The sequence below is a fragment of the Bos indicus x Bos taurus genome, chromosome 24 (assembly GCF_003369695.1).
Source record: "Bos indicus x Bos taurus breed Angus x Brahman F1 hybrid chromosome 24, Bos_hybrid_MaternalHap_v2.0, whole genome shotgun sequence".
Taxonomy (NCBI): domain Eukaryota; kingdom Metazoa; phylum Chordata; class Mammalia; order Artiodactyla; family Bovidae; genus Bos; species Bos indicus x Bos taurus.
In genome coordinates this window covers 47,002,093-47,027,193 of record NC_040099.1, presented here as the reverse complement: position 1 = coordinate 47,027,193, position 25,101 = coordinate 47,002,093, and the positions used below count along the sequence as shown (strand labels likewise).

At 41.0% G+C, this 25,101-nt stretch overlaps 1 protein-coding gene and 1 pseudogene across 1 annotated transcript; one reads left to right on the top strand and one right to left on the bottom strand.

Annotated features, from left to right (window-relative positions):
- Nucleotides 1–4,322: 4,322 nt before the first annotated feature.
- LOC113882817 lies at nucleotides 4,323–6,430 on the bottom strand (annotated as a pseudogene).
- A 1,893-nt stretch (nucleotides 6,431–8,323) lies between these two features.
- IER3IP1 (immediate early response 3 interacting protein 1) lies at nucleotides 8,324–22,097 on the top strand. Its single transcript, XM_027526309.1, has 3 exons — nucleotides 8,324–8,526; nucleotides 19,538–19,639; nucleotides 20,903–22,097. Exons 1-3 carry the CDS (start codon nucleotides 8,436–8,438, stop codon nucleotides 20,956–20,958), a joined length of 249 nt encoding a protein of 82 aa, XP_027382110.1. The 5' UTR covers nucleotides 8,324–8,435; the 3' UTR covers nucleotides 20,959–22,097.
- Nucleotides 22,098–25,101: the final 3,004 nt, after the last annotated feature.

Sequence of the window (25,101 nt, the reverse complement as noted above, 5' to 3'; positions counted from 1 at the left end):
GACTCTAAATATTTAATAAATAACATATCTAACCCTTATCTTAATGAGCTCTTTTTTAATGAATGCAGAAATAGATATGCTGAAATTTAAAAATAGGCATAGAAAAAGGGTAGCTAACACATTTATTGAATTATTCTAAGATCTGACTCATGAAATTTTCTTCATCACACACCTAATATTTTTTATTGAGTTAATAAAAGGTTTTAGTCAGTTTAAATGTTAACTATTTTCTTCAATCAGTAAGTGTTTTTATTTTTTACTGGTGATTCGGGTACTGTTCATAGCATTTAAGTCATCCAGGACAATCAGCAAAATCCAGAATGTGGAAAGTTTCACAGGACAGATGACCCCATTTTCTCAACAGAGAAATTGCTTTTCTTGATTGGTTTTAGAAGAAGTACTTGGGCAACTCTGGGAAGAATAAACTGTAGAGAAGCAAAGGTAAAAACACAGATACCAGTTAAGAGCTATGGCACTACTCCATCCAAGAAATGATGGTGAGTTGGATCAGAGTTTTGGTGGTAGAGAAAGTCTAAGTAGTCAGATTTGAATATACTGTATGTTGACGTTCAAGTCAAAAGAATGTGCCAGTGGACTGCTACAGAGTATGAGAGAAAAAGCTAGAAGAATGGAGTTGCCATTAACTGAAATGTGGTGCAAGATAAATAGGTTTCAGAGGGAAATCAGAAGTTCACTTTGGGGTAAATTTGAGATATGTATAAGACATCTAAGTGGCAGTCAGCTGGAAATAATGACTGAGAATTCATGGGTGAGTTCTTCGTAGGAGATACAAATTTGAGGATCTGCAGAGTATATAAATGTTTTCAAGCTATTAGAATAAATTAGATCACCAAGGGAGTAGATAGAGATCTCTTCCTTCAAAAATACTGTGGAATGAACAACCCCAGCATTTAGTAACTTAAAAATGATTATCATTTATTCTCATGGATCTCTAGTTGGATGAGGGTTTGCTGATCTAGGCTGGCCTTGACTAGAATGATTCGGTTCTGCTCCAAGTGGCTCTTCTCGCAGAACTAGTGGACTAACTCAGGAATTATTTTTTCATGGCAGTGTCAGAAGTGCAAGAAGGAAAGGAGAAATATATAAGGCCTTGTGAGGTCTAGGGGCAGAGTTGGATCAGCATTACCTCCATCTCATTCTATTCACCAAAGCAAGACACAGCTGAACTCAAAGTCAAGGACCAGCAGAATGGGAAGGCAAAGGCACTGATGCACGGAAGGGTAAAAATTCGAGTTCATGAATGCAGTCTCTCACGAGTCCAAGGACTGGGTCCATCCTGGGTCACTTTAACTTTAAAAGATAAGTTAAGATATCTTGATACTCTAAAAGATAAGTTTGAATTCTGCATCTATGCTGTTTCCCGCATCTAATTAGGGGCTAAACATATTACCCTAGACATAATCTTAACCATTGCTGTCTCTTGCCTAAAGAATCTTTATTGAAGGCAACCATTCTTTGACTCTTGTCAAAGGAATAAAAATATTAACTCCCTATTATTAGTTACAAGGAAAGTCTGTAGAAAGATGATCCAAGATGCCAAAGCTTGCCATCTAACAGTCTGAAGAGAAAAAAAGCAAAGCAAAACTTGAAGAAACAAATGATAAGGAGACATCTGTGTCTAAGCCTGGAAAAATAGTTTCATCCTCAACAGTATAGTCCAATAAGGTATCTAATGTGAATGCATGAAAACGTCATATAGACATAAACCGAGCACCAAACAGGAAGCTTTAATTTTAGATGAGCAATAACCAGACATTATTTTTCCAGCTGCTTATAGAATACTTTATGTGTTTTACCCAGTTTTTAATTTGGAGATATATTTTTCTTTTACTGAGACAACTTTAATTTTTGGCTACAAAATCTTTATTGTTTCCATTTGGTCCAAGGCTTGGGCACGGGCTCCAGGTTGGTTAAAATATAAGAAAGCCTTCTTAAATGAACAATGCAAAGAAACAGAGAAGAATGATAGAATGGAAAACACTAAAGATCTTTTCAAGAAAATCATATCATGAGAGCATTTCATGCAAAGATGGGTACAATAAAAAACAGAAATAGTAAGGACCTAACAGAAGCAGAAGAGATTAAGAAGAGGTGCCAAGAATACACAGAAAAACTACACAAAAAATGGTCTTCATGAACCAGATAACCATGATGGTGTGGTCACTCACCTAGAGCCAAACATCCTGGAGTGTGAAGCCAAGTGGGACTTAGGAAGTATTACTGGAAACAAAGGTAGTGGAGATGATGGAATTTCACAACTCCAGCTGAGCTATTTCAAATCCTAAAATACAATACTGTTAAAGTGCTGCATTCAGTATTTAAGCAAATTTGGAAAACTTAGCAGTGGCCATAGGACTGGAAAAGGTCAGTTTTCATTCCAATCCCAAAGAAGGGCAATGCCAAAGAATGTTCAAGCTACCACATGATTTTGCTCATTTCACATGCTAGCAAGGTAATCTTCAAAATCTTTCAGCTAGGCTTCAATAGTATGTGAACCAAGAACTTCCAGATGTACAAATTGAATTTAGGAAAGGCAGAGGGACCAGAGATCAAATTGCCAACATCCGTTGGATCATAGAAAAAGCAAGGGAATTCCAGAAAAGCATCTACTTCTGCTTCATTGACTATGTCAAAGCCTTTGACTATGTGGATCACAACAAACTGTGGAAAATTCTTAAAGAGATGGGAATACCAGAGCACCTTACTGTCTCCTGAGAAACCTGTATGCAGATCAAGAAGCACCAGTTTAAAAAAAAAAAAAGAAGAAGAAGAAGCAACAGTTAGAACCGGACATGGAACAACAGATGAGTTCAAAATTGGGAAAGGAGTATGTCAAGGCTGCATATTGTCACTCTGCTTATTTAACTTCTTTGAAGAGTGTGCGTGCTCAGATGCTTCAGTCTTGTCTGAGTCTTTGCAACCCTACGGACTGTAGCCTGCCAAGCTCCTCTGTCACAAGATTCTCCAAGCAAAACTACTGGAGTGGATTTCCATGCCCTCCTCCAGAAGATCTTCCTGATGCTGGAATTGAACCCATGTCCCCTGCATCTACTGCATTGCAGGCAGATTTTTTACTCACTGAGTCACCTGGGAAGCCCTCTATGCAGAGTTGCTGCTGCTGCTAAGTCGCCTCAGTTGTGTCCAACTCTGTGAGACCCCATAGATGGCAGCCCACCAGGCCTCCCCGTCCCTGGGATTCTCCAGGCAAGAACACTGGAGTGGGTTGCCATTTCCTTCTCCAATGCATGAAAGTGAAAAGTGAAAGTGAAGTTGCTCAGTTGTGTCTGACTCTAGCAACCCCATGGACTGCAGCCTACCAGGCTCCTCTGTCCATGGGATTTTCTAGGCAAAAGTACTGCAGTGGGGTGCCATTGAATACATCATGCAAAATCCTGGGCTGGATGAGTCACAAGCTGGAATCAAGACTGCCAGAAGAAATATCAACCTCAGATATGCAGATGATACCACTCTTAATAGCAGAAAGTGAAGAGAAACCAAACAGCCTCTTGATAAGGGTTAAAGAGGAGTGAAAAAGCCGGCTTGAAACTCAATATTAAAAAAACTAAGATCATGGCATCTGGTCCCATTACTTTATGGCAAATAGAAGTGGAAAAAGTAGAAACAGTGACAGATTTTATTTTCTTGGACTCCAAAATCACTGCAGACAGTGATTGCAGCCATGAAATTAGAAAACGCTTGCTCCTTGGAAGAAAAGCTATGACAAACCTAGACAGCATACTAAAACACAGAGACATCACTTTGCCAACAAAAGTCAATATAGTCAAAGTTACGGTTTTTCCAGTAGTCATTTACAAATGTGAGAGTTGGACCATAAAGAAGGCTGAATGTCAAAGAATTAATGCTTTCAAATTGTGGTGCTGGGGAAGACTCTTGAGAGTCCCTTGGACAACAAGGAGACCAAACTAGTCAATCCTAAAGGGAATCAGTCCTGAATATTCATTGGAAGGACTGATGCTGAACTTGAAGCTCCAATACTTTAGCCACCTGATGCAAAGAGCTGACTTACTGGAAAAAGTAAGTTGGGGAAGATTTAAGGGCATGAGAAGAAGGGGGTGACAGAGGATGAGATGCCTGGATGGCATCACCAACTCAATGGACATGAACTTGAGCAAACTCCAGGAGAGAGTGAAGGACAGGGAAGCCTGGCAGGCTGCATTTCATGGAGTCGCAAAGAGTTAGACATGATTTAGCAATTGAACAACAACAACAAAAGGCACAGAGAAGGGGTGAAGCCCTGACATTAGGGGGGTTCCTCAAAGGCCACTGGGCTCCAGAGGCTCCTAGTCATGCTTGAGGGTGAGCTTTTTGAAGAGATATTCGCCCAACCCAGCCTGGGGACCAGCCATCCTGCAGAGATTGGTCAGGTGTTCTCCCATCTTCTGGGAAGTGTCTCTCCAGGAAGTCACAGAGGTAGGGGTCTGTGAGGGCAGAACCCAGGCCATGCAGATCCAGAAGGGCTGGGTCAGGTTCTTCTCCTTGAGAAGGGTGGCTTCCATAGCATCCCGGGTTTTCCTGACTCATCTTGAGACGGCTTCTGCATGTCCTGGAAAAGGGTGCAGCTGCAATGTTGATTTTGCATTTTCAAGAGATGCTGGACCCTCTCTTGCTTCTTCTCCTCAGCCAGTTCACAGAAGTGGCCCATGTCCTCCAGAGCCACATCACTGTGGTCAGTATAGAAGCCCAGCGAGAGGTAGGTGTAGGAGGCCAGCAGACATGTGTTGACCAGGCAGATGACGGTGGCCTCCACCTCAGTGGAATAATTCTGACGATTCTGGGAGCTTATGGTTGATCACTAATGAGAAGCTACGCTCGAAAAATGATGTTCACTGGTCTTGGTGATCGGGGAGAGTTGAGTGGCTGATTCTGAGGGTTGTGACTAAAAAAAGGTTGGAGGGTGGTGGGAGGCTGGTGTAAGGGTGAGGGGGTGGGGGTTCCTGGGTCTATTCCATCCAAACATTATTAAAGCAAGAGATGCATCTACGGGACCGCTGAGGGCAGTGCCGAGACAACTATTTTATAAACACATTTTAAAAATCCAAGAATTTGAATGTTTTTGGAAGTAAGGAGATCAGAGGAACAATTCTTTTTAAGAATATAATCTGCTGTTATCAGCTTAGTCTACCAGCCTGGATATTTGAAAAGTGATGAATCAGATAACCTGGTACAAATACTGTACACTGTATTTTAAGCTGCTTTTGCTAGATCTAGAGATTTTGGGGACTGAAGGAGCCCTAGAGATCATAATCGCCTAATTTTATAGGTGATATAACAGAGGCCCAGAGAGGTTAACCTGATTCTTTTGACAATAAAAGAATTAGATCATGTGAGTTGTAACCCAGTGGTGGAGACAGAGGGGGGTGACTGTGAGATGCTTTTCTCTCACCTCCACTTCATCCATCCCTAACTTCCAGTCATCTCTCTTTCCCTTCTCTTCAGTAACCAATAATCTAGTAAAAAAACAAAACAAAAAACAAAACTGTGAGTCACCACTTAACCAAAGCTTCCAGACAAGGCCCGCATGTTCCCCTCCTGCTACCCAGCCCAGGATAGAAAACTTGGAGTGGTCACTCTCCCCTTACAAAAACCACCTTCTGTCTCTATCATTAGTGTCTACAGCTTTGTGGACCTTGAAAAACTGGAGGATTTGTTGGCATCCTGTTGTTTCTTTTATTCCCTTTACTTTATCTTCCTGTGTTTGTCCCTACCTGATTTGCACTTAAGGCCGGTTTTGGAGATAGTGCTTATGTGTATCTGTGAGAAACGATATATCTCTTCTTCCCTGTAGGCACTAACTGGTTGGCCCATTTAAGCTTAATTTCTTCTTGGGAGTTTGACTAATTATTCGTGGTTTTGGCTAGAATCTCTTCCAGCAGCTGCAACACACAGGCTTCCAAAATCCTTTCTGGGCCTAATGTGCTGCTTTTCCCTTTTTAAAGGGGAAACCGAGAAGTTCAGGAAATGATTACTTTGCATGTGTGCGCTGTGTGCTGAGTCACTTCAGTTGTGTCCGACTCTGGCAGTCAGTGTGAATGCTTATTAGGCCAGCTGTGTCTATTAGCTAAAATGATCAAAATTAGAATTCTTCCTTCATACAGAGACCAGGAGATAGACGGCCTATCGTTCCTAGTGATTGCATTTTATTTTATTTTTCATTTAATTTTATTTTTTAAAGGTCATTTTCTTATTTTTTTTACCTTTATTTAGGTAGTTAGTTTTGGCTGCACTGGGTCCTCATTGCTGTGCACAGGCTCTCTTTAGTTGCAGTGAGCAGGGGCTACTCATTGCTTCGGTGTGCCGCCTTCTCACTGGGATGGCTTCGCTTGCTGCGGATCGAGGATTCTAGGCACAGGAGCTCAGTAGTTGTGAAGTACAGACTTAGCTGTTGCATGGCCCGTGGAATCTTCCCTGACCAGGGATTGACTGGTGTGCCCTACACTGGCAGGTGGATTCTTAACCACTGGACTACTTGGGAAATCCTGGTGATTACATTTTAAAGGAATGGCTTTTAGGTCCTTGAGTAAGACACCCTTCAACAGTAGGAGATACATATATATCTCAAAGGGGCAGAGGAAGGACTCACAATCATAAATCCACTTTCATAAGCACTCTAAGAAGGTGTGGTCAGGTGCCTATTTTCAGGTGTGGGCTAGAACAAACAGCAAATTTTGGGGGGAGCCTTGAACTTTCTCAGGCAGGCACTTTAAGGGGGGGCTAGGGACTTCCGTTGTGGCCACGCTTATCAATGCAGGAGACGCAGGTTTGATCCCTGATTTGGGAAGATCCCCTGAAGAAGGAAATGGCAACCACTCTAGTATTCTTGCCTGGGAAATCCCATGGACAGAGGAGCCTGGTAGGCTACAGTCCATGGGGTCACAAAAGAGTTGGACACAACTTAGCAACTAAACAATAATAAGGGTTAATTATTATGGATTGAGCTGTTAGAAACTAAGTCTTTTAATATGTGGCTAGGGGATTGGATGAAATCATTTGTGTTGAGAATCTGTAGTTTTTACAGGCCAAGGTTGAGTTTGATCAAGGAGAGAATGTTTCTCATCCAGTAATTTTAAGACCTGTTGTAAGGTCAGACCCCCCCAAGATGGCTGTTCTCTTTCTCTCTGTAACCACCTGCTCCACCAGGACCTGCTTCACCTACACCCTACACTCAGGACTGACCCACCCACACACTTGCCCCAATCCCAGCCAGTGATTGTTCTTGTTGAAGGAGCAGTGAAGGGCATGCCCCTCTGCTGGTTTCCCTGGTAATCCTGGTAACCAATCAGCCAAGGTGACAGCCAATTACTCTGTAATTGGTAATCCCCCCATCCCTACCCGCCAACCCCACCATTCCCCAGGAATGAAGATTGCTGCCATATCTTGCCCACCTTGGGGTGTCACTCCAGGGCCTTGCTTTTGACAGTAAGTATTCCTGTTCCTGCCCCCTCATCCATTACATCATTATTTCTGTTTCTGACTCCTGGGTTTGGTCTTGAACTCGGGCAAGCACAGTCCTTGGAGGCCTGTGGGGTGCAACTCAACCCATATTATTTCAGTTAAATTTTTATAAAAACTTTTATTTGCCTTTTTCATCTGTAAAATAGGAATTACCTATTAACATCTCACAGAGAAGGCAATGGCACCCCACTCCAGTACCCTTGCCTGGAAAATCCCATGAACAGAGGGGCCTGATGGGCTGCAGTCCATGGGGTCGCTAGGAGTAGGACACGACTGAGCGACTTCACTTTCACTTTTCTCTTTCATGCACTGGAGAAGGAAATGGCAACCCACTCCAGCGTTCTTGCCTGCAGAATCCCAGGGACGGTGGAGCCTGATGGGCTGCCGTCTATGGGGTTGCACAGAGTCGGACACGACTGAAGCGACTTAGCAGCAGCTTTAACATCTCATACAACACTTGGGAGCATCTAGTACAGCGCTGTCCAATTGAAGTATTGGACAAGCCTCCATGTCATTATCAATAACCTCATTGCCACATTTTAAAAAATAGAAATAAACAATAAAAATTAATGTTTGCATTTTATTTACCTAATATAATCAAAACATTTCAACATGTAATCAATACTTTTAAATTATCGGGAGATTTTACGTTCTGTTTTCGTTCTGTGTATTTTACATTTACAACATTTCCGTTAGGGCCAGACACTATTCAAATGTTCAGTAGTCACTTTCAAGCTGCCGCATTGGACAGCGCGGGTCTACACAGCTCAGCAGACACGCCCTGCAGAGGTGAGCGTAGGGCGGGTCTTAGCCAGACGGGGCGGAGCCTCTCAGGGCGCGTTTTGGGCCTCGCTAGCTGCCGTAGGAAGCGCCGGACGTGGCGGCGCCACGTCCCCTGCCGCCGAGGGAGAGGAGTCAGTTGGGCCTTGGGGTGGGTGGCCATGGCTTTTACGTTGTACTCGCTGCTGCAGGCGGCCCTTCTCTGCGTCAATGCCATCGCCGTGCTTCACGAGGAGCGTTTCCTCAAGAACAGTGAGTGGGGCCGGTGGGCCGCACTGAGGGGGCGGCGGCGGAGCTCGGGGATCGCGGACCCGAGTAGGGCCGCGTGAGGGGACCACCTGGGCAGGGACGGACGGACGGGCGGCCAAGGGCTCGCCTCTTTGGGGCCCTTCCTTGGGTGGGGAAGCCGAGCCACTCTCGTCTCACAGGAGAGTGAAGATTGTTCCACAGACGCCCGCTGGGTGCCAGCCCTGGGGGGTCGGGAAGCGGAGATGAGTAGAGACGGGGACGCCCTTGCCTGCGACTAGTTTAGGCTAGGAATTTAGTACACGTTTCCATGGCTGCTTTTAATTGTCAAAAATCTGAGGTGTGGGTTTTCAGTGAAAGAGGGAGGGGCGTGGCTCATTTTGGAGCGTGGGTAGTTTGAAGAAGGAACTGATGGAGAGTCATAGGGGTTCCTGGGCTTTGGAGATAAGAGGAAAGGAAGCCTGTTGGGATTATCACAACATCCAGCCACGCGCATTCCAAGAAAAGTTTATTCAGCACAGTTTATCGGGTGCCTGTGATGCACCAGCCTAGAATCTGAGCGTACAGGGAAGACAAATTATGCCTACCGGGATCTCGCAATCCAGCGAGCTCCATGCCACTTGGGCAGGCTGCTTTTTTTCTGTCTAAGGCACAATTACGGCAGGATACTGCATGATGGTACATCATTTGTCACAGCGTGCGGAACGTGTCAGTGTAGATCACTGAAACTCAAACCCATGAGCAAGGTTGATTCGTTTCATTTATTCCTTCAGGAGAGATTTATTGAGCACAAATATGTGCCGGGCCCATGTAATAGGAGCTGAGGTTACAACAGTTATCCTACCCTTCTAATGGAAGTTACTCTAAGTAAAAACTGAAGAAGTGCCAATAACAAGTATGCAGAATGTTACAAAAGAGATGTGTTGGGACATACTAACTTGTGAGTCTTGGAAATCTTAGAGGAAGTATGTCTAACCGGAAACGTGTAATGTATCAGTAAACATTAGGTGAAGGGTCAGGAAGTGAGGGGTAAAAAGCTGGTGTGAAAATTGGAAAGGTCCTAAGCAGGGCAGTGATGTGACCAGATTTGTGTTATTTGCAAGATCTTTCTGGTTACTTTATGGAGAACAGTTCAGAAGTGTAGAAGAGTGGATGTGGAAAGCACCATTTCAAATAGGGCAAGTAGATATTGTGAGTATAATACAAGTTGAATGGATATAATAACAATAATGATACCTAATGCTGAACACTAACCTTGTGCCAGAATCTGTATCCAGTGCTTTACACATACTAACTTGTGTAACCCTTACAAGAACCCTGTGAGACAGGTACTGTTCTCATCCCTGCTTTACACTAAGTTGCAGGAAATGAAGAAATGGTAGCTGGAAGGGGATACGGGGATATGTTTTGTGGTGGTTTTGTTTTTAGGTGTCAGCAGCAACAGTGAGGGAGAAGGCAATGGCACCCCACTCCAGTACTCTCGCCTGGAAAATCCCATGGACAGAGGAGCCTGGTGGGCTGCAGTCCATGGGGTCACTGAGAGTAGGACACGACTGAGCAACTTCACTTTCACTTTTCACTTTCACTCCTTGGAGAAGGAAATGGCAGCCCACTCCAGTGTTCTTGCCTGGGGAATCCCAGGGACGGGGGAGCCTGGTGGGCTGCCGTCTATGGGGTCACACAGAGTTGGACACGACTGAAGCAACTTAGCAGCAGCAGCAACAGTGAGAACTAGTCAGGTTCTTTTGTAAGTCAGTGCCATGAAAAACGTGGGGAGAAAGTGAACACTGAAGCAAATATACAAATATAAAAAAGAAGAGATTAAGAAGGTATTCATATGCAGCATGTGGACCTTGGTTGACTTCTACTTCACACATCGACTGTAAAAAACATTTTGAAGATTCTAGTATGGACTAGATACTAGATGATATTAAGGAATCACTGGACATCTTGTTAGTGTGATAAAGATGCATACTGAAATATTCAGGAGTGAAATATTATAGTACCAGCAATTTATTTTTAAAGAAATCAAGCAGAGAAAAAAATGAAGCACATAAGGCAAAAAAAAAAAGTCAATAATTTAAAAAATTAGTTATTTATTTAATTTGGGCTATGCTAGGTCTTGGTTGCTGCGAGGGCTTTCTCTAGTTGGGGTGTGCAGGCTTCTCAGTGCGGTGGGTTCTGTTGTTGCAAAGCACGGGCTCTAGAGGCGTGGGCTTCAGTAGTTATGGCTCCCAGGCTCAAGAGCACAGGCGCAATAGTTGCGGCAACTGGGCTTAGTTGCTCCATGGCACATGGGTGCTTTCCAGATCAGGGATTGAACCTGTGTCTCCTGCATTGGCAGACGGATTCTTAACCACTGAGCCATGAGAGAAGTCCCCCAAGTCAACAATTATTACACATTGTAAATCAACTATACTCCAATATAAAATAAAATGTTTAAAAAATCAGCAGTTATTAAATCTGAGTGATAAATATGTTTTAAAACTTTCATAATTAAAGGTTAGAAAAAAGAATGGCTAACAGGAAAGAGACAGTAATGAGAGAAAAATAAAAGATACAGGAGAGAAATGAGGTGATTGATAGCTGAAGGATTCTGAGAAGGTGGGTGGAGATGGGACCTAAGGTACACATGGAGGAGATGGCATAAATGGGAGGTGGGATACTTTCTTTATTGAAAAAGGAGGAAAAGTTAGCTGGAGAAGCAGGAGGTTCCTAGAGTTGGTGGCAGAAAGTTTTTCTCCATTCCTTACAACAAATAGGCCAATCACTGTGAGCAACGTGGAAAGATGTAGCAGCGAGCATGACCCAGTGTCTTTGTTCTCAGAGCAGTAGAACAGATAAATAATTATACAGATAGTTGAGTCTAGGATAAATGCTTTGAAGGAAGAGAACTAGGTAAGAACCATGGGAATGTAACCTCCTGGTTGGATTAGGACAGTGTTGGTTCCTAAGGAAATAGCATTTAAAGCTAAGTCCTAGAATAGGAATAGGAAGTAGTGTATTTTTGGTTACCTTTCAGACTTCTAAGTGGAGAGAGATGTCATGTAGGCATTTGTGTATACAGGTCTGGCGCCCAGAAGGGAGGTTTGGGCAGGATTTACACATGGGGATTTTTAGTGTTGGCTGGTAATTTCAAACTGTTGGAATGAAGGCTCTTTCTCAGGGAGGTTCAAGGATTGAGTCCTGAAATTATTTATTCATGTCAGGGTTCTTGGTTGCAAGCAGCAGAAGCTGATTCTGGCTAATTAAGGAGAAGGAAATTTAATAAAAGTTTTTTGGAGAATAGAACAATGGAGCAGAGTGGAGAATCCAAATATAGACACATATTTATATGGACACTTAATTTAATAAAGGTAACAGCAGAGTGTGATAGGAAGGTCCTTCGATAAATGATTCTGGGTTAACTGGATATTCAAAAAGAAGTAAATGAATCTTGACCCTCTGCTTCATGCTAAACACAAAAGTCAATTGCAAGAATGTTGTAGATCTAAGTGGGAAAGGTAAAAATAAAGCTGGAAGAAAACATTTTTTTTTCTGAAAGGGCCATATTAAAAATACATAGCAAGCTTTTGCAGGCCAGGAGACAGATGAAGCTATTAAGTGGGAATTAGCCATTTATAAATGTTAATACATCATTCTTTTTTCCCCCAGCTTTGAGATTTAATTGACATATAACATTGTGTAAGTGTAAGACATATTTGTGATGATTTGGTACACATATATATTGCAGAATGCTTACCACAGTAAGGTTGGTTAACATATCCTTCACCTTACATAATTATCATTTTATTGTAGCTATTGTTTCAGTGAGAACATTTAAGATTTACTTTCAGAGCAGCTTTCAAGTAAACAATGCAGTGTTGTTAACTGTGGTCACCATGCTGTACGGTAGATCCCCAAAATTTGCTCATCTAATAACTGAGAGTACCTTTTGACCAATATCTCCTGATTTCCTCCACCACTCAGCTCCTGGCAACCGCCATACTACTGTCTCTTTCTATGAGTTCAATGGTTTTAGATCCCACATATAGGTGAGATAGTACGGTAGTAGTCTTCCTCTGAGTTATTTCAGTTAGCATAGTGTCCTCAGGCTCCATCTTTGTTGTCACATATGTCAAGTTTTCCTTATTTGTGGCTGAATAATATTTCATTGTATAGGTACATTGCTGCGGCTGCTGCTGCTGCTAAGTCGCTTCAGTCGTGTCTGGCTCTGTGCGACCCCATAGATGGCAGCCCACCGGGCTCCCCTGTCCCTGGGATTCTCCAGGCAAGAACACTGGAGTGGGTTACCATTTCCTTCTCCAGTGCGTGAAAGTGAAAAGTGAAAGTGAAAAGTGAAAGTGAAGTCGCTCAGTCGTGTCCGACCCTCAGTGAACCCATGGACTGCAGCCTCCCAGGCTCCTCCATCCATGGGATTTTCCAGGCAAGAGTACTGGAGTGAGTGCCATTGCGTTCTCCGATACGTACATTACATTTTCTTTATTCATTCATTCGTCAGTGAACACTTAGATTGTTTTCATGTCTCGGCAATTGTGAATAGTGCTGGAATGAACATAGGAATGCAAATATCTCTTCAAGATAATGATTTCATCTCTTTTGGATAAATACCCAGAAATGGGGTTACTAAATGTATTTCTTTTTGAAATTTTTTGAGGAACCGTCATCCTACTTTCCATAGCAGCTGTACAAATTTACATTCCTGTGGACAGTGCACAAAGGTTCCCTTTTTCCACATCCTTGCCAGCATTTATTGTCTCTTGTATTTTTTGGTAATTGCTGTTCTAACAAGTGTGAGGTGATATTTCATTGTGCTCTGACTTGCATTTCTCTGATGAATAGTGATGTTGAATCCATTTTCATGTACTTTTTGGCCGTTTTTATGTCTTTGGACTCTTCAGTTCCTCTGCCCACTTTTAAACAGATTATTTGGAAATACAATTATTAATGGAGAGCACTTCCAAAATGTTGATGTGAGAACCTTCACTGGACCCTCTTTTCAATGAAACCACTATAACTAGTGACTATTATTTAAAAAACAAACATTCAGAGTCACCGGAAATTGTCATAAGAATATACAACAAACAGAGAAACTTCTTTTTTCTGCCAAGAAAATCTATTAAAGCAGTTGGAAGATATATTTTTTCTGGGATCACTCCTCATTATGTGCACGATCCACAAAGTTTAGTTGATTTACAGCATTTGTGGTAGTTTCAGGTGTACAGCAAAGTGAATCCATTATATCCTTTTTTTTTTTTTTAAGATTCTTTTCCCATTAGGCCATTATAGAGTGTTGAGTAGAGTTTCCTGTGCTATACAGCAGGTTCTTATTATCTTTTTTTTATATATATAGTAGTGTATATATATTAATCCTCATATTTCCCAGATTATCGCTCCCCCATCCCTTGGTAATGATAAATTTGTTTTTTACATCCATGACTGTACTTTTGTAAATAAGTTCATTTGTTCAGTTCAGTTCAGTCGCTAAGTTGTGTCCGACTCTTTGCGACCCCATGAATTGCAGCATGCCAGGCCTCCCTGTCCATCACCAACTCCCGGAGTTCACTCAGACTCATATCCATCGAGTCAGTGATGCCACCCAGCCATCTCATCCTCTGACGTCCCCTTCTCCTCCTGCCCCCAATCCCTCCCAGCATCAGAGTCTTTTCCAAGGAGTCAACTCTTTGCATGAGGTGGCCAAAGTACTGGAGTTTCAGCTTTAGCATCATTCCTTCCAAAGAAATCCCAGGGCTGATCTCCTTCAGAATGGACTGGTTGGATCTCCTTGCAGTCCAAGGGACTCTCAAGAGTCTTCTCCAACGCCACAGTTCAAAAGCATCAATTCTTCAGCGCTCAGCCTTCTTCACAGTCCAACTCTCATATCCATACATGACCACTGGAAAAACCATAGCCTTGACTAGACGGACCTTTGCTGGCAAAGTAATGTCTCTGCTTTTGAATATGCTCTCTAGGTTGGTCATAACTTTCCTTCCAAGGAGTAAGCGTCTTTTAATTCCATGGCTGCAGTCACCATCTGCAGTGATTTTGTACCCCCTCTTTTTTTTTGACTCCACATATAAATGATATCATAATGATATGTCTTTCTGACTTCACTCAGTATGACAAACAGTCTCTAGGTCCGTCCTTGTTGCTGCAAATGGCATTATTTTGTTCTTATGGCTGAATAGTATTCCATTGTATATATGCACTGCGTCATCTTTGTCCATTCCTCTGTTGATGGACATTTATGTTGCTTCCGTGTCCTGGCTGTTGAACATTGGGGTGCATGTATCTTTTTGAATAATGTTTTTCTCTGGGTATATGCCTAGGAGTGGGATTGCTGGATCATATGGTAGTTCTATTTTTAGTTTTAAGGAACCTCCACACTGTTCTCCATAGTGGTATAGTGACTGTATCAGTTTACATTCCCACCAACAGTGTAAGAGGCTTCCCTTTTCTTCACACCCTCTCCAGCATTTATTGTTGTAGATTTTTTGATGATAGCCATTCTGACTGGTGTCAGTTAATACCTCGTTGTAGTTTTGACTTCATTTTCTCTGATAATTAGTGATGTTGAACATCTTTCCGTGTGCTTTTTGGCCACCTCATTAGGTAATTTTTTCCTGTTTTTTCTTTGCTCTTTCTGAAACTCCAGTTATTTTGACATATTGATATTCCTTTTTTAATGCTTTTCTTGTCTTGTAGGTGTCTTCAACTTGGTGTGTCAGCCTCTTGAACTTTTTATGCTGATAGAGCGAGAACAGTGCTCCTTTTTTACGTTCCCTTTTTCAGGGTATCTCGTTCTCTGAGTTTTGTAGCTACAATTGTTTTTCTCTAAGGATGTTCGTTTTTTTAAAAAAATGAACTTCTTGCATTCTCTCTTCCTCAGAGCCTTCTTTTCTGGCTTGACTCTATCCTACCATGTTCAGAATTGTTCCCTCTTGACTGTCAGTTCATTCTAAAGAGTAAACCCTGAGAGGCTCTTTGGAAGCTCTGTGTATATGGTTGGGAGTTACTCACCAGTGGGCGTCTGAGTTAAATTCGCCGTTTCATTAAATCCCCCTGTATGTCACTAACTGAAGTCACTAATTGACCAACTTCCTGAGTAATTGTGCAGCTTCCTGTCTGCAGAATGTAAGTATTCTTACGTTCCAGACTTATGTGATACACAAGCAGGGAAAGCGAGCAGGAATCTGACACTTAGGTTTGTAGACCTTAATTAATTAATTCAGTCCACCTTCCCGAGACCCCAGGTCTGGAGGTTCCCTGCTTCAGTCTCCACTGAGAGTAAACCCGTCTCCTGAGGGGGTAAGAAAGAGAGAAACTCTTCCCATCAGTTCAGTCTAAGGAAAGGGAGGTGGGGATGAGCGGCGCTAACTTCTCCTGTGGGGACTTTCAGTTAGTCCTCCTGTGTTTCCAAAACCGCATCACCCTCACTGGCATTTTGAAGTTTCTCTCAAGTTTTCAGGATTCTCAGCAAGATTCGCCTCAGTTTTTTATTGTGTGCTCCCTGGAGGTTTAGATTTCAGTTTTCTCTGCTAAGTCAGTTATTGTTCCGTTTATCTTTTTCTGTTGTTGTTCGGATTAACTTCTCTTGCCTGAGGACTTCTTTCTTATTACTCTTCTTGTAAGCTCAGTGGTAAGAGAATCCACCTGCCAGTGCAGGAGGCACAGGAGATGTGGGTTGGATTCCTGGGTCGGGAAAGTCCCCTGGAAATGGCAACCCACTCCAGCATTCTTGTCTAGAAAATTCCATGGACAGAGGAGCTACAGTCCATGGGGTCGCAAAGAGTTGGACATATTAGATTTCAGGAGAAGTCTTAACTTAAAAGTGTGTGTCCACTGATGGGGTTCAGGACATGCTACCCCCAAGTAAGTCACTGTGGCGTGTTGAACATCTCAAGCTGAAGGAGTTTAGAGAAAACACCAGAAGCAGAGCGATCACCCCACCCTCCCCCCTCACTGCCCCTTCTTTCCTGAAAGCAGGAAATAAGTTTCTCATGTGAAAGGTATCCTCCCCATACCAGAAGGAAGGGAGACATTCTTAGCACCAGAGACAGGGAACTGAGGGCCAGACAGACTGTATTACTTTATGACATTATCCATAGCCCAAATGCCTTTTCTTGTTAATTCTTCACAAATTTATTCCCTTGTCTAAAAGGTAGAAGTTTCCTGTTCTGCTCACTTTTTCAGGTCTTCATTTTCTCCTGAAGACTCCCAGGTACATGTAAAACCTTAATAAACTTTGTATGCTTTTCTCCTGTTAATGTCTTTGTCAGTTTAATTTTCAGACATAACCAAGGACCCTAAGAGGGTCAAGGAGACATTCTTCCTTACAGTAACATTATGTTTAACTGAAACCAGGCTGCTTTCTTACTGTGCAGAGTTGTTAAGTAGGTTCATATGAGTAAGACTAAACTGGTTTGGAAAATAATACAACTGGTGGTGGTAGCCATTTTGTGTTTTATGTCTTTTCAAGACACTATTATGAAATAATTTTCACCACATTGTAAGTAGTTAAAGGCTGGTACTACACCTTTGAACTTAGATGACAGAGAATTGCCATATAGTGGAGAATTCTGATTTGAGCTACCTAGAAAAGAGAAAGAAAAATACCTAGAAAATATGTGGGACAAAGAAATTATAGTAGAACTTGTTATATAGTAAAAGTAAATGTTGGAGAAACAGCATAAATATATTTTCTTGCCAGAGATCCAGAAGTAAGAAGCAAGCAAAATGCAGGTTTGAGATTGTTTTTAACTTGGAGAAATCTATGCATTTAATATTGGAGGATTTCTTCCTCCCTCCCTCAAAGCTACAATGAATGAATGGTTTGTGTTATGCTTTGTGTGTCTTAAAAATAAAGAAACATGGTTCTTTGAAAGTTTTATCTATGATCCTAGGGTTTACCATACCTTTGTTTATCCAAAGTTAACTCGGTTTGCTATAAATTCAGTTTAATTCCACAAATGTATATTAAGTACTTGCTCTGGGGTTGGGGAGAAGGGAAAGGTAAAGAAAGACTAAATTTAGTTCCAGGAATTTATAATATGACTTACAATCAATAGTTACTGTTTGGGTAAAACAAGGTTTATTATGACATAGAGGGGAATTAGGAAAGGCCTTGACTTTAAAGTCAGACAGACCTGGATTACTTTCCCAACAAAGGTCCATCTAGTCAAGGCTATGGTTTTTCCAGTGGTCATGTATGGATGTGAGAGTTGGACTATAAAGAAGGCTGAGTGCTGAAGAATTGATGCTTTTGAACTGTGGTGTTGGAGAAGACTTGAGAGTCCCTTGGACTGCAAGGAGATCCAACCAGTCCATCCTAAAGGAGATCAGTCCTGAATATTCATTGGAAGGACTGATGCTGAAGCTGAAATTCCAACACTTTGGACACCTAATGCAAAGAACTGACTCATTTGAAAAGACCCTGATGCTGGGAAAGATTGAAGGAGGGAGGAGAAGGGGACGACAGAGGATGAGATGGTTGGATGGCATCACTGGCTTGATGGACATGGGTTTGGGTGAACTCCGGGAGTTGGTGATGGACAGGGAGGCCTGGCGTGCTGCGGTTCATGGGGTCACAAAGAGTCAGACGTGACTGAACTGAACTGAGACCTGGATTCAGAAGCTGCCTTTAACATGTATAGCAGTTAATCGGAATTGAGTGTGAATAGCAATACTTGGAGGGTTGTGGTATGATACAGGGCTAGCATTTTAATTTAAGGAGCTTCTGACTTCACTCAGTAGATGATGGAAATCATCACACATTGTGAGCTAGAAAGATCTAACCCTTTAAGGGAGAAAGAGGTTGAGGTGAAATTGCAGAGGCATCTATTGAGAGTCTGGCCAAAGATGGTAGAGGCTGTGATATTAACCATTGTGATGGAGGTTGAGCTCTGGGAGCTTGAAACGAGTAACACCTCCGTGGACTAGGAAGGCTATGAACACAGGTGAGCTAGGTCTTGAAGGGTGAGTGGGAGTCAAAACATACCTATTCTGTTGTGAACTTGAATTTTATATTAGTTTTACACCGTAGCATATCTCAGTATTGATGTAACCAAAAAAGCAACCATTATTTAACCTTTATTTCAACCAAGTAAAAGTTGATTAAGCAATATGAAATCTTGTTAGCTGATACTTGGTTCTTTCATATATAAAATAAAAACTTTTTCTCCATCTTCAGGTTAAATGGTTAGTGTGTCAGGAATTAATTAAGCCCTGTAGTCATAGGAGATTAAAAAAATACCTAGTCATAAGAGATATGAAAAGTGGACCTGAAATAAGGACAAGAGAAGGACATTGCAGAAATGAGGATGTGTGAGCCTCTAGAAGAATGTGTAAGGCAATAAAAAAAAAGATGAACAAATAAAGGTAAAGAAGTAATGATTTATATTATCAGGAAAATGACAGAAGAAGGTAGAAGACCCATTTACTAAAAATAAGTGGGATTAGATAGTAGGCTAAATTCCTCACCTCAAAATTGAGAAATGAAGAGGAATGGTCAAGTTAAAAATATATACCTCTGTTGCCATGCTATGAAGACCTATCCAAGCTATGGACAGGTTTGTATTAATATTTCCCCAGGTGAACACATAGTGAAACTTAGATGCAACACCTTTATACTAATAATTACATTGGTTTTTATGAATTCTGAGTTGAACTAATTTATTATTCAACTTGACAATATGCTTTGGTTTTCAGTTCTGACCTGAAAAATGCTTTGTTTAAAAAAGGAGAAAGATAACAGTTAGGTTGTCACAACAGTCATCTTTACTGAATTCAGTGCCATGGAATAATTTACTAGGCTATAGTTTATTTTATAAAATTAAAAGGGAAATTAAATGTGCTGCTTATCAAAAGTAAAAAATACACGCTAAAATTTTTAAATCATATGACTATATTTTATGTCTTTAACAGAGACTCAAAGTTACGTTTTAGAAGGTGACTAATGAGGGAGCAAGGCAAGTGCTTAATAAATTTTAACACAGCTTATCATCTTTATGTTATGCAGTTGGCTGGGGAACAGACCAGGGAATTGGAGGATTCGGAGAAGAGCCAGGAATTAAATCTCAGCTAATGAACCTTATTCGATCTGTAAGAACCGTGATGAGAGGTAAGAAGCAAAACTAGTAGAACACTCTTTCATTTTAATTTTGTGGTTTAAGTAGCAAAACTTCCGAGTGTGAATGTCATTTTTGGTGGAGATTTTCTCCCCGGGACTTGGAAGCAACGAACCTGAAAGAAGGACACTTGGACAGTCTCTTGCAAGGACTGACAAGTTTATTTCTGCAGTCAAGCCTTTTTATAGAAGTATTAACAAAGAGCTTAGAGTATACAGTCAGCAGAGTGGGTATGGGGTTAACACCTAATCAGTAAAAATATTTCAAGGACAGCGTGCTCTAAGTGACCCATGAGCTTATCCCATAACCCGTTTTCTCAAGCAACATCCTTAATATTTATTATTAAATCTTGGTGCCGGGCATAACCAAAGGCAGGAGATGTTTTTCTGCCCGGGTACATCAAGCTGGGGTATTTCTGGCCCTTCACCATTTTCCCAAGGACTTCCTCCAACCGGCTATTTTGTACTGGGCTTCCCAACAATTTTTGTAGTGGAAACTTTTTTCTGTTTGACTTGGCTTTAGTGCTTAAAAAGTTACTAGTTTTTTTCCTCTCTTGCCTTCTCTATTTAAGCCAACTGATGCAGATGGAATGCTCAGTGATGTGATGTTTCTTTGCTACCTGTATGTCACCACTTGGGATTGAAAGACATTAGTGTTCTTGCCTTTTAGAAATTCTTTTTGCTTCTAAGTAGAAAAGTTATCTAGAGTCCTGTAAGACTTTCAAGAGAAAAATACAGGTCCCATGTCTGTTATTTTATTAGAAAATATTTTAGAACAACTCGGGAGTTCAAAACCTTTTATTTGAAACTATTAAAATTAGAGTCTCTTACTACCTCTACCTCTGTCTGTCTATTAGCTGCTTTCATCACAGCTTTGGGTAGAATGATAAATAAGTTCATTCTTCATTTAGTGATGAAGCTACAGAATCTTCTTTGCACTGTTTTTCTAATGTCAGATATCGCTGGCAACCATGTGGGTCTACTTCTGCCTGGGTCCAGTTTGCTTGTGTTCCCAGAGCTGCTTCAGCACTATCCCCAGATTACTTTGTATTGATCTAGTTGTGACAGTTGTGACCCTTACCCAGTCACACAAGCCCTCTTTCAAATAAGGTTTGGATTTTATGATCCAATGCATGTTTGAATGTTGCTATGTGATAAGGATTTGCAATGTGATTCTGATGACATACTGTATTTCTACCTTCCTGACTTAGTTCTTTTCTGATTTGTTTAATAATTAAATTTGTTTTTTCTTTGCAGTGCCATTGATAATAGTAAACTCAATTGCAATTGTATTACTTTTACTGTTTGGGTGAAGATCAGTGGGGGAAACGGAGACTCCGAAGAAGAGCTGCCAGCAGAAGTTATTACTTCAGTCTTTATTGAAGTATACATATCTTAGCTGGCTCTCCTTGGACTTGACAAAAATGTAAACCTGACAATAAAACCAGAGTCCCTATTTATCTGATTTTTAAAAAATGTTGTACTTACAGTTTTATTGTAAAAAGATCGTATCATCAGAGGCCATAACTGTCGAGGATTGGAATACATTGGATTGCTGACTGCTGATAAAAGTTCATGCTATGGAAAAGATTGTTAAAAGGGTGCAGGACTGTCACTTCTGTGTTTTTAGAGATTTCTCTCTTTGACTTCTCAGGGATGAATTTTTTTTCAAAGTTCTTGTAACTTAGTTATGATGTGAGAACAATTATCCTCCTAGATAAAATTTAAAGGATTTTTAAAATATAAAATGTTAGATAATTTGGATTGTTTTATTTTGAACTCGTTGGTTAAGTATTCTGTCTGTATACTGTCTCAGCTATGAAAAATTCAAATCTATAGTAACTATTGAGGACCAATACTCTGATTTTGGGGAGAGTTCTAATTTTCTTAGGTTGGATAGTCACATGTTGATTGTGTTTTTAAGTTTCATTTTAAGTTTTATTCATGCATTTGTTATTTTATTAATTGGCCTGAATGATGAGACCAGATCAGTATCTACATATTTCCAAAGGTTAAAGAAAAATCTGTATAGAAAAGTCTATGCCCTTTTTAACAATGATGACTTATTTTTTAAAATCAGCATAAATAGTAGCCTGCAAGAGCAATCCTAAACAATCACCATTAAACCACACTATGTAAGAAGACTTTATTGTTAAGCATTTACCTCCCTAAATTATCAGGTTTCTTGGAGTAGCACATTAAGGGGTGTGATTGGTGATTCTTCATTCTGTCAGACACTAGAGCATTCATGGTGGATAAATTGTCTTTTGTTTTGTTTTTAAGTCTTAGACCATCCCATATTTGTTTATCCCATAATACCGTTTTATGCAGAAAGATTAAGATAATGTAAATGGTTTTTCTGGAAATTAGTTAATAATGCTTTAAAAGGGGTGGAACGGCATCTGTGTTTAAAAGAGAACATTTGTAAATAAAATTCAATTTCCAAGTCAAACACTTGTTTTTGTACCTTAGTATATACCTGTCAGTGTTAATCTTATTTTGTGTATAATACTTACTCTATATGTTCTTTGCTCTAAAATCATTGAACACAGATTTAATGAGTTTCTTTTTTCTTCAATGAATTAACAGCATTGCTGACATATATCAGGACAACTCATGAACAACTCTGATTCTATGACTTAAGGGCAGGTATTAGATGCCTGTTGGCCATGCCTGAGCTGGAGATGGAAGATCTCTGAGCAGGGGGGCCTTACAGCTGAACCAAAGAAGTTTATTAGGGATCCTTAGTTGATTTGTTGGCTAATGGGAGTAACTAACATATTTTGCCCTTAAAGGCAATTTAAGAATCTGACACATGAATTTGAATTTAAGCTTTTGAACAGATTCAAAAGAAGCAGTTAACTGAGGGCACTCCTGCTTCTCCACAGGCAATAGAATTTTAAAGAGAAAGAATAGCTACCTAAAGAAACTAAAGGCCTATGTATAGAAAACTATAAAACACTGGTGAAAGAAATCAAAGAGGACACTAATAGATGGAGAAATATACCATGTTCATGGATTGGAAGAATCAATATAGTGAAAATGAGTATACTACCCAAAGCAATTTATAGATTCAGTGCAATCCCTATCAAGCTACCAATGGTATTCTTCACAGAGCTAGAACAAATAATTTCACAATTTGTATGGAAATACAAAAAACCTCAAATAGCCAAAGCAATCTTGAGAAAGAAGAATGGAACTGGAGGAATCAACCTGCCTGACTTCAAGCTCTACTACAAAGCCACAGTCATCAAGACAGTATGGTACTGGCACAAAGACAGAAATATAGATCAATGGAACAAAATAGAATGCCCAGAGATAAATCCACACACCTATGGACACCTTACCTTTGACAAAGGAGGCAAGAATATACAATGGATTAAAGACAATCTCTTTTAACAAGTGGTGCTGGGAAAACTGGTCAACCATGTGTAAAAGAATGAAACTAGAACACTTTCTAACGCCATACACAAAAATAAACTCAAAATGGATTAAAGATCTAAACGTAAGACCAGAAACTATAAAATTCCTAGAGGAGAACATAGGCAAAACACTCTCTGACATACATCACAGCAGGATTCTCTATGACCTACCTCCCAGAATATTGGAAATAAAAGCAAAAATGAACAAATGGGACCTAATTAAACTTAAAAGCTTCTGCACAACAAAGGAAACTATAAGCAAGGTGAAAAGACAGCCTTCAGAATGGGAGAAAATAATAGCAAATGAAGTAACTGACAAACAACTAATCTCAAAAATATGCAAGCAACTCCTACAGCTCAATTCCAGAAAAATGACCCAATCAAAAAATGGGCCAAAGAACTAAATAGACATTTCTCCGAAGAAGACATACAGATGGCTAACAAACACATGAAAAGATGCTCAACATCACTCATTATCAGAGAAATGCAAATCAAAACCACTATGAGGTACCATTTCACGCCAGTCAGAATGGCTGTGATCCAAAAATCTACAAGCAATAAATGCTGGAGAGGGTGTGGAGAAAAGGGAACCCTCTTACACTATTAGTGGGAATGCAAACTAGTACAGCCACTATGGAGAACAGTGTGGAGATTCCTTTAAAAACTGGAAATAGAACTGCCTTGCTGCTAAGTCGCTTCAGTCGTGTCCGACTCTGTGCGACCCCAGAAACGGCAGCCCACCAGGCTCCCCCATCCCTGAGATTCTCCAGGCAAGAACACTGGAGTGGGTTGCCATTCCCTTCGCCAATGCATGAAAGTGAAAAGTGAAAGTGAAGTCGCTCAGTCGTGTCTGACACCTAGCGACCCCATGGACTGCAGCCTACCAGGCTCCTCCGTCCGTGAGATTTGCCAGGCAAGAGTACTGGAGTGGGTTGCCATTGCCTTCTCCCCAGCAATCCGATTGCTGGGCATACACACTGAGGAAACCAGACTTGAAAGAGACATGTGTACCCCAATGTTCATTGCAGCACTGTTTATAATAGCCAGGACATGGAAGCAACCTAGATGTCCATCAGCAGATGAATGGATAAGAAAGCTGTGGTACATATACACAATGGAGTATTACTCAGCCATTAAAAAGAATACATTTGAATCAGTTCTAATGAGGTGGATGAAACTGGAGCCTATTATACAGAGTGAAGTTAACCAGAAAGAAAAACACCAATACGGTATATTAATGCATATATATGGAATTTAGAAAGATGGTAACAATAACGCTGTATACAAGACAACAAAAGAGACACTGATGTATAGAACAGTCTTGTGGACTCTGTGGGAGAGGGAGAGGGTGGGAAGATTTGGGAGAATGGCATTGAAACATGAATAATATCATATATGAAACGAGTCACCAGTCCAGGTTCAATGAAAGATACTGGATGCTTGGGACTGGTGCACTGGGACGACTCAGAGGGATGGTACAGGGAGGGAGGAGGGAGGAGGGTTCAGAATGGGGAACACGTGTATACCTGTGGCGGATTCATATTGATACATGGCAAAACCAATACAATACTGCAAAGTTAAAAAATAAAAAAGTAAAACTTTAAAAGCAAAAAATAAATAGAAGAGACCTTGGCCTAATAGCATTTTAGTGAAGATGTTACAACACACTTTTATACTCATTTAATGTTGAGATACTGTCCAAGTTCACCTTTCAATGGAGAGCAGTTACAGCAGGGCAGGATTCGAGTATTCTGTAGTGAAGTGGTTCTGTGCAACATGGGCATCAAAGTATTTCCTCTCTAGGAGCTTCCCTGGTGGTCCAGTGCTTAAGAATCTGCCTTCCAATGCAAGGGACACAGGTTTGATCCCAGGTATGGTTGGATCCTACGTGCCATGGAGTAACTAAGTCTATGTGCCACAGGGACTAAGCCTGTGCTGTAGACTCCGCGTGCTGAAATTACTGAAGCCTGCTGGCCTAGAACCTGTTCTCTGCAACAAGAGAAGCTACTGCAAAAAGAAACCAGCACACCACAA